Source organism: Theropithecus gelada, chromosome 16, assembly GCF_003255815.1.
Source record: "Theropithecus gelada isolate Dixy chromosome 16, Tgel_1.0, whole genome shotgun sequence".
NCBI lineage: Eukaryota > Metazoa > Chordata > Mammalia > Primates > Cercopithecidae > Theropithecus > Theropithecus gelada.
The window spans coordinates 63,127,004-63,136,758 of NC_037684.1; the positions used below are offsets into that span (position 1 = coordinate 63,127,004).

The following is a 9,755-nucleotide window of genomic DNA, read 5'->3' on the forward strand; positions in this document are numbered from 1 at the left end:
GTGTGTTCGGCTCACGGCAGGGTGTGAACCTGGCATCGGGGAGTGTTTGTCGAGTGAATAAGGGTGGGGCTGTACTTTCCAGAGCCCCCGGGAGAAACTGGATACAGAGACCCTAGCCTGGCGGCCAGTCTCAACGTTCCTCCCAGTGGGGGAGGAATCTGTGGGTGGGAGGTGGGGAGCCTGAAACTCAAATATAACAGGCACTCTGGACTGGGCGTGGTTCCCTGGGAGCTGGGTCTCAGATCCTCGTAGAGCTGATTTCTCCCCGGATCCCCCTGGAGGTCCGGGCAAGATGGGCAAGTACACGGTCCGTGTAGCCACCGGGGATTTGTTCCTGGCAGGCTCTCCCAACCAGGTGCAGCTGTGGCTGGTGGGTGAGCACGGGGAGGCAGACCTAGGGACGCAGCTGCGACCGGTGTGGGGAAAGGTGAGAGCTGGGGCCCCGGGACTCTGAGGTGTCACTGGGGGCTGGGGCCAGTCGGAGGGTGCTGGAGAAACCCCGGAAGCCAGGTAGAGGCTGAGGTCGGGTGCACTTGGTGTGCCTGATAGGAAAAGGAAAAGCAAGAGGAACAGGAGAAATGAGAGGCAATTTCCTGCTTGAGCAGAGACCACGAGATGCCCGCTGGGGTGTGCATGGCAGGTCGTGGGGGAAGCTGGCGCCCCACAGTACCAGCTGCTCCTCACCTCCACCTCTCCCCGGGTATGCTCCAGTGGGGAAACAGAGCCAGGATTCTCTGAAGGTTCACCGACCCCGCCACCCTCCCTGCAGACCCCAACCCTGCCACTGAGCTGTGTCCTGTTGCACAGGTGGAGGAGTTTGAGATCGACGTCCCCCTGCACCTGGGGCGCCTCCTGATGGTGAAGCTGCGCAAGCACAACGTGCTGTTGAGTGTCGACTGGTTCTGCAAGTGGATATCAGTGCAGGGCCCGGGAACCCAAGGCGAGGCCTTTTTCCCCTGCTACCGCTGGGTGCAGGGCCACAGGATTATCTGCCTGCCCGAGGGCACTGGTGAGCTCAGTGGAGAAGGGGCGCAGCCCCTGGCAGGCTGGAGGAAGAAGCGGGTTGGGGGAGGCTACTGTAGAAGAGGGAAAGATGAGGGAGATGGGGAAGTGAAGGAGGATGGGGCAGAGGAGGGTGGCTGATGGAGAGACCCAGGCGCGAGTGCAGCGCAGAGGGGTGACCAGGGAGGGTGTGTGCTCTTGTCCCCCTCCCCCAGCCCGGACCCTGAGTGATGACCCCCAGAACCTGTTTAAGAAGTACCGGGAACAGGAACTCGAAGAAAGAAGGAAGGTGTACCGGTGAGCCCCAGAAAGTCTTTGATCCCCCTACCAGATCCCAAGAAACCCGCTGCCCACCCCCTTAGGCCTACCTCCGTGTTCTTCCTTCAGGTGGGGCTCCTGGAAAGATGGGTTAATCCTGCCTATAGCAGGGAATAGGCAACCGGACCTTCCCAGGGACGAGCGATTCCTCGAGGATAAGGATTTAGACTTTAGTGTCTCCCTAGCAAAAGCGTGAGTGACAGCTAGAAGCTGGGGACTTGCTTCCCAGGGCGCAAGGTGGGATCCTTCGTTGATCATCTTGTACTCCATTCTTTCCACAGGTTGAAGGACATGGCCATTAAGGGGACGCTGGATTTCATAAATTGTGTGAAAAGGCTGGAAGATTTCAAAAAAATATTCCCACGTGGAAAGACTGCCCTGGCTGGTCAGTTTCCACAACCTCCCAAAACCAATCTACAGATTTCCAGCCCAGGGAATTTGAAAGAGGAGGGGGATAGAGGATGGAAGAGTAATAGGTCAGCGGGATTAGGAGCTCAGAGCTCACAGGCTGCTCCCCAATTGATGTTCCTAGAGCGGGTTCGTGATTCTTGGAAGAATGATGCCTTCTTTGGGTACCAGTTTCTCAATGGTGCAAACCCCATGCTCCTGAGGCGTTCTTCAAGGCTCCCCGCCCGCCTGGTGCTGCCTCCAGGGATGGAAGACTTGAAGACCCAGCTGGAGAAAGAACTCCAGGTGCTGCCGTTATCCCCACCTCCCTTCTCTTTGCCTCCTTCTCCTCCTTCATCTGCACTTAAGGCTTCTCAGCTTTGGCACTATTAACATTCTGCGCCACATAATTCTCTGTTGGGGGGGGGGTTCTCCTGTGGATCGTAGTGTGTTTAGTAGCATCCTTGGCCTCATCCCCCCGGTTGTGACAACCAAAAATGTCTCTAGATATTGCTGAATGTCCTGGGGTTGAGGAGTGGGGAGAGGAGGAGTTGCCCCGATTGAGAACGTTGATCTACAACATCTCCTCCTGTATCTTCTTTTCTCTTCCGTCTCTACTTTCCTCTCTTCCTTCTTCATTGAACATATATCAGCCTTAGGGAAGAGCTCAAGCTTCTGGAGAGAAATAGCAAGAAAAACTAAACAAAGCTTTGGAGAGCTAAAAGCTGAATCTATTTTGGGGGGAGGTGGGTAGATAAAGGAAATATTTTTGCTACCTTGGCTAAAGCTGGCAGAAGAAGGGTTATATGAAGAGTGCAATGGCCTTATGTGGTGGAAAACCAGAAACTTCACTGCAGGGAGCTCCAAGTCTGAAGGAAGACATCAGTCATGAAAACTTTTGTGTTCAGTTTTTTGGTTCTAGGGAAAGTGATTGGTGTTTAAAGTAAAATAGACTTGGATGGGTAGAGGAAGGATCCACCCTGGAAAATGAGAGAAGGGCTCCAGAAAACGCCTCCAACTCTATTTTCTATTCCTGCCTCTGGCCCTGCAGGCTGGATCTCTGTTTGAAGTGGATTTCTCCTTGCTGGACGGAGTCAAGCCTAATGTCATCATTTTTAAGCAGCAATATGTGGCCGCCCCTTTGGTCATGCTGAAGCTTCAGCCTGATGGAAGACTCTTGCCCATGGTCATCCAGGTAAGAGGGCCCAGGTGTTTTTCTACCAGACACTGATCTCCTTTAGGGACTTAGATACACAAGTCTTCAGCCCCCATTCTCTCTCCTGCTCTAGCTCCAGCCACCTCGATATGGATGTCCCCCACCTCTGCTCTTTCTGCCCTCGGATCCCCCCATGGCCTGGCTCCTGGCCAAGACCTGGGTCCGGAGCTCTGATTTCCAGCTGCACCAGTTACAGTCACATCTGCTGAGGGGACACTTGATTGCTGAGGTTATCGCTGTGGCTACAATGAGAAGCTTGCCTAGCCTCCATCCTATTTACAAGGTACTTCAGCATCTCTCATTCTGTATTTGACTGTCCTTCATATTTCAGCTCCTACAGTCTCACCTTGTACATTTCAGTCTAGCAGCAATCAATTTATATGTGGAGACACATACACACACATACACAGTACTATGGAAACACCCAGGCACACACACACTATGACGTGGGGGGAAAAGTGAGAATAGGTTTTGCAAAGGAGTTGAAATTTGGGCTGAGGACGTTTCCAGGTGGGCAAGTGAGGGGTGGAACATTATAGCCAGAAAGATCAGTAGAGGCAAGGAAAGAAAGGAACATGGATAATGGGTGAGATTAAAGTGTAGGGCATGAGTTGGGGTGAAAAGAAGAGGTGGGAGGAGATGAGAAGAAGCCATGTTACTTAGTGGGGAGAAGAATCAAGTTATTTTCTGACTATGTGAGGCTTCCAATGCCTATAAAGACCCATTTGCACATGTCAGGAGGGCAACTGGATATGTGAGTCTGGAGTTCCTAGAAGAGGTGTAGGTTGCAGATACAGATTTTAGAGTCATTAGAAAACGAAAGTATTTAAAGTCATTGTACTGGATCAAGTTCTCTAGGGTTTGTAGAGACACTAGAGAATTTGATCCAGATATAACTCTAGGGTGATCCAACATTTACAAATTGAGAGGAGGGAGCAGAGTGAGAAAAGAAATGAGAAGGAACCTCATTGAGGTAGGAAGAAAACCAAAAAGTACAATGCATGGCATCCAGGAGAAGAAAGTGTTTCAAGAGGGACGCGTGATTATCTGTCTCAAATGCTGCTGAGAGATCAAGAAAGTTACAGAGAAGTGACATTTTATGGAAGTCGTTGGTTAATAAATGGACATGCGCTATCTCAGGAAAGTGGAAGAAGCCTGATTCATGGGGGAGAGCAGCAAATGTGAGGTGAGTAAGCAAAGACAACACTGGGTAAAGATTTGCTGTGAAAGGGAAAGCAAGAAACAAGGTGATGGCAGGACAAGGATGTGGGGGTCAAGCACAGGTTTTCTTTAGGGTATCCAATATTGCACATGTTTGTATGACAGAGAGAAGGAATATCATTATAGGAGGGTGAGGGTCTGGGTGAAGGCAAAAAGGGATGGGCTTATCTGTGGGTACCTGCCAGGATATGAGACTGTGGAAATAAGCAAGCTAAAACTTTCACCATGGGAAGCTCTGAGAAGACACTTTCCCATCTCTATATTCCCAAATGTTACCCTGACCCCATCCAATTTAATGAGAAGGCTGTTTCATAAAGACCCATCCTCTCCCTTCTTTTCTGTCACTTCAACATCCTCTTCCCTCATAGATGCTGGGACCTCTCTTATTTGACCGTGTCCCATTTCTTTCTTCCATAATCAGCTCCTGATCCCCCACTTCCGCTACACCATGGCGATCAACACCCTGGCCTGAAGTCGTCTTGTCTCTGAAGGGGGAATTTTTGACCTGGTACGGAAATGGATGAGTGAAGGGGAGGTGGGTTCGATATTGGAAGAATCCTAGGGGTTGTTTCCCTTTCCCACTCCTCCCCCAAGCTCTCCTTCCTCCATGGAAGGCCTCTCCCAAACCTGCCTCATGCCTGAATAGCTTCCTGCTTAAAAGGGCTAGAGTAGGACCACAGGCCTGGAGTCTCCTGATGCTCGTCTTCCTCCCTCCGCAACTTGGCATGGCTGTGGGTTATCCTCAGGTGGTGAGCACCGGTAGTGGGGGCCACGTGGACATTCTTCAGAGAGCCACAGCTTGTTTGACCTATCGTTCCCTCTGTCCTCCTGATGACCTGGCTGACCGTGGACTCCTGGGTGTGAAATCTTCTCTTTATGGCCAAGATGCCATCAGGCTGTGGGGAATCATCAGCCAGTAGGTGAAGGTGGCACAGAGGCAGTGAATGGAGGGGCGGGGGACTGTAGGTCCAGAAGGTCCTGCATCGGCCCCTAAGACTGAGTATCTTCTTCCCTGGGGAGCAGGTACGTGGAGGGGATGGTTGGGCTTTTCTACAAGAGCGACCAAGCCGTGAAGGATGATCTAGAGCTCCAGGCCTGGTGCAGAGAGATGACTGAGACTGGACTGCAGATGGCCCAAGACCGGGGGTGAGACAGGGATCCCTCCCCACTGACCCCTGTCAACACCCACTCCTCTGCAAACAATCTGCTTCTTCTCACATCATGAGACACCCTGCCTGCCCGAGGAACCTGAGAATTCTCCAGGGTGTGTCCAGAAATGATAACGAGCACTCCTGATCTCCCCCGCCCTCTTCCCACACAGTGTTCTCTCTCCTCATGCACTGAGAGCTTCCTTTGGAACCAGTTACAAAACTTCTCTTAGGTATTTCCCCTCACTCTTCCCTCCCCTCTCCCCATAGCTCAGGGTTCATCCCAAGCGCATTAACCTTGGAGCACACACAAGGTGGGAGTCTTAGGGTGTGCAGGCCAGGACCACAGAAAAATAACTTTTCTGTATCTCCACATAGCTCTCCCTGCCTGAGACCTGTTTCGTCTTCTGGTTTCAAGGTCTCCGATTCTCCTCATTTCACCAGGTTCCCCATCTCCTTAGAGTCCCGGGCTCAGCTCTGCCACTTTGTCACCATGTGCATCTTCACATGCACGGGTCAGCATGCTTCTAACCACCTGGGTCAGGTAACCTATGTGATCATCCCCCAAGGGCTCCTGGGATGGAGAAGTGGGGGATCAAATGCCCGTCATCAGCCTAGGTTTCTGTGGGCTCCTCCCTGCAGCTGGACTGGTACTCCTGGATCCCTAATGGCCCATGCACCATGCGGAAGCCCCCACCCATCTCCAAGGATGTGACAGAGAAGGACATAGTGGACTCACTGCCCAATCTCCACCAGGCACATATGCAAAAGACCGTCACAGACTTCCTTGGCAGACGTCAGCCTGTCATGGTGAGAAGCAAATGCCCGGGTCCTGGGAAGGAGGCAGCTCAAAGGAGGGGAAGTATTCTGGGTTGAGAGCCCCAAGGGGCTGAGCCACCTTGTTTTCCACCTCTCAGGTGGCCCTGGGGCAGCATGAGGAGAAGTATTTCTCTGGCCCTGAGCCCCAAGCTGTGCTGAGACAATTCCGGGAGGAGCTGGCTGCCATGGACAAGGAGATTGACATCCGGAATGCAGTCCTGGACCTGCCCTATGAGTACCTTCGACCCAGCATGGTAGAGAACAGCGTGACCATCTGAGAGGGCTTGCCCGCCTCCGCTCCAAAGCTCCACCATCCCTGAGTGCCTTTTAGTATTCCGTCCTCCTCACATCCTCTGGTGAACAAATTGTCCCCAAAGCTTTGTGGTCAGGGTACCCAGAGCTGCCCACCACACAACTATGGGGGAATACACGGTGATAGTCCCCACTGCATTTGGAAGCGGCATCCCCCAAAGCTGCCCTACCTTAAATGTCCATCCAGTCCTGCACTTCCTCACCCCTGATCCCTGGCACACCTCCTCATTGCTAAAGGACCTGGCTTAGATACAAGTAAAAATATACGATTAAATAACAAAACTGATTATGGTGGTGGAAGGTGGGAGGAGAGACCTTGCTCTGTCTCCTGCCCCTTTACTCAGACTCCAAAGGAAGAAAGAAAATTTTTTCCAGCAATCAATGCTTTTTTCCAAGGGTATCTTGGAACCTGTCTGTCAGGCCTTTGAGCCCAAGCCAAGCCATCGCATCCCCTGTGACTTGCACGTATATATTTGCCCAGATGGCCTGAAGTAACTAAAGAATCACAAAAGAAGTGAAAATGCCCTGCCCCTGCCTTAACTGATGACTTTACCTTGTGAAATTCCTTTTTCTGGCTCATCCTGGCTCAAAAACTCCCCGACTGAGCACCGTGTGACCCCCACTCCTGCCCACCAGAGAACAACCCCCGCTTTGACTGTAATTTTCCTTTACCTACCCAAATCCTATAAAACGGCCCCACCCTTATCTCTGTTCGTTGACTCTCTCTTCAGACTCAGCCCGCCTGCACCCAGGTGATTAAAAAGCTTTATTGCTCACACAAAGCGTGTTTGGTGGTCTCTTCACACGGACACACATCACACTCTCAAGTTAAATGACAAATGTTCTGGATGACCGAGCCCACTGGGGCACAGAAACCTGGCTCTTGACAAGGGTTTTTGGCTTGAGGCCTCTGCGAATCCCCAACAAGCCGTCCCTTAGGCTACCTGCAGCAACGCCTCCGGTGTGACTCCCGGCACAGCCCTCCTGGCACGGTCCCTCCCCGCTGCATCCCAGTCTTCCTCTCAGTCCTGCCCCAGGACTCTTGATAAACCCTCTTCTCATCAAGCTCTATCCTTCCATCCTTAAAACATACCATCTATCCCAGAGTCCTAGATATTGGAGATAAATGGATAAAGAAGGAACTAGTAGGCCAGGCTCTATGTTAGAAATTTTAAATATATCAATTTATCGCGCCAGGCGCAGTGGCTCATGCCTGTAATCCCAGCACTTTGGGAGACCCAGGCAGGCAGATCATCTGAGGTTGGGAGTTCGAGACCAACCTGACCGACATGGCGAAACCCCTTCTCTACTAAAAATACAAAATTAGCCGGGCGTGGTGGCGGGTGCCTGTAATCCCAAATCCCAGCTACTTGGGAGGCTGAGGCAGGAGAATCACTTGAACCCGGGAGGCGGAGGTTACAGTGAGCCGAGATCGCGCCACTGCACTCCAGCCTAGACAATAAAGAGGGAAACTCGGTCTCAAAAAAAAAATTTTTTTTATCCTCACAACTTCTCTGTGAGGTTGGTATCACTGTCACCGTCTTATAACAGGAAAATGAAGGTTGGAGAGATAAGGACAGAAATGACCTGGCACCAAAATGCAGCAGAGTCAGATTCCATTTGCTAGAAGGAAGCAAAGCCCAGGATTGTGGTCATAGCAATAACAGTTAAAAGACTGATTATAAAATCTAGAGGCCAATGAAAGCTTTGGATGGATCTGATGTAATGGGGCGGGGAAAAAGGAGAGATAAAGATTCTTTGAGTCTTTTAAAGAATGTTACACATTCAAATTACTTATGTGCCATATATTTTAAAAAGGAACATAGACAATATGGTTAATATGGTAGAAATAGACATGTGTGAGCCATCCAAATTCACCTACTGATGCCCTCAACCTTCTAATGTCCCGTCCTGTTCTGTGTATTGCTTCCATCCATCATATGGCTCTTTTCAGTAGATGACAAAAGAATTTTAAGATAGCCACAGACCATAGACTCACAGAATCTTTGACTTGGTTGCCAGAAGTTTTTGTGGTTGCATGGAATGGTAGCAAGGAGACTCAGAAGAGAGGGAGGGGATGAGGAAGAGGCAGAGGTCACGCTGAGATTTTCAGTTTCGGCATGACTGGCGAGAAATACAAAGATTCAGAAGGAAGGTTGTTTTAAGTTTGATGTAATAGCAGGGTCCTTCTGGGAAGAAATTAAACAGGTAATTGGAGAGGTTGAACTGAAAAAAAGAAAGGTGAGTTCTACAGTTTGGATGATATACAAGCTGAACTTATGAACAAGGGAAGAAGAAGAGTCAGGGGCCAAGGACACCTTGGGATATACTCAAGAGTTAGGGATATAAAAGAGAACATGAGGCCAGCCGTGGTGGCTCATGCCTGTAATCCCAGCACTCTGGGAAGCCGAGGTAGGTGGATCACCTGAAGTCAGGAGTTCAAGACGAGCCTGACCAACAAGGTGAAACCCATCTCTACCAAAAATTAGCTGGGCAGGGTGGCATGAGCCTCTAGTCCCACCTACTCAGGAGGCTGAGCCAGGAGAATTTTTTGAACCTAGGAGTCAGAGGTTGCAGTGAGCTGAGATCGCACCACTGCACTCCAGCCTGGGTGATGGAGCAAAACTTGTCTCAAAAAACAAACATGAAGTGAGAATGATCCCAGTTTGAAAGGTAAGAGGAGCTGGATGATGCAGGTCACAGAAGCCAAGAAAAAAAAGAAGTTCAAGGCTAGAGGGGGCAGGAAATTAGGTCTTCCCACACCCCCTGTCATCACTCCCTATGACCGAGTTGTCTCCCTGAGCGCTCTCATTTTTTAAGATGGAGTTTCACTCTTGTTGTCCAGGCTGGAGTGCAATGGTGCGATCTCAGCTTACCGCAACCTCTGCCTCCCAGGTTCAAGCGATTCTCCTGCCTTAGCCTCCCGAGTAGCCAGGATTAGAGACATATGCCACCACCCCCAGCTAATTTTTGTGTTTTTAGTAGGGATGAGGTTTCATCATATCGGTCAGGCTGTTCTCAAACTCCTGACCTCAGGCGATCCACCTGTCTCAAAGCCTCCCACAGTGCTGGGATTACGAGTATGAGCCACCGCGCCCAGCAGCTCTCCCATTTTCTAGGCGTGTCACCTCACTCCCATTTTCCTCCCCAGTCTGCTCCCCATCCTCCCATGTTTCCTCAGCAAGTGTCCTCATCTCTTCTGCACAGCACAGTCATATCCTCAGTCCAGCTTTCAGATTCTCCCACCTCATCTCTCAAGAGGGTCTGATATAACGACTCTTTTACTGAGGTAATCTGTTCAGGCACCTGTGCCTATGAGAGGCTTACTGTGA

At 50.8% G+C, this 9,755-nt stretch overlaps 1 protein-coding gene across 1 annotated transcript; it reads left to right on the top strand.

The window, feature by feature from the left end:
- Positions 1-292: 292 nt before the first annotated feature.
- Positions 293-6,706, top strand: LOC112609713 (arachidonate 12-lipoxygenase, epidermal-type-like). Its single transcript, XM_025362749.1, is given in 14 exon segments — positions 293-427; positions 808-1,009; positions 1,218-1,299; positions 1,390-1,512; positions 1,602-1,705; positions 1,853-2,013; positions 2,759-2,902; positions 2,997-3,206; positions 4,566-4,652; positions 4,891-5,060; positions 5,168-5,290; positions 5,737-5,836; positions 5,935-6,102; positions 6,210-6,706. Coding segments are annotated over 14 exon segments (1,989 nt in total). The 3' UTR covers positions 6,390-6,706.
- The last annotated feature ends 3,049 nt before the right edge of the window (positions 6,707-9,755 follow it).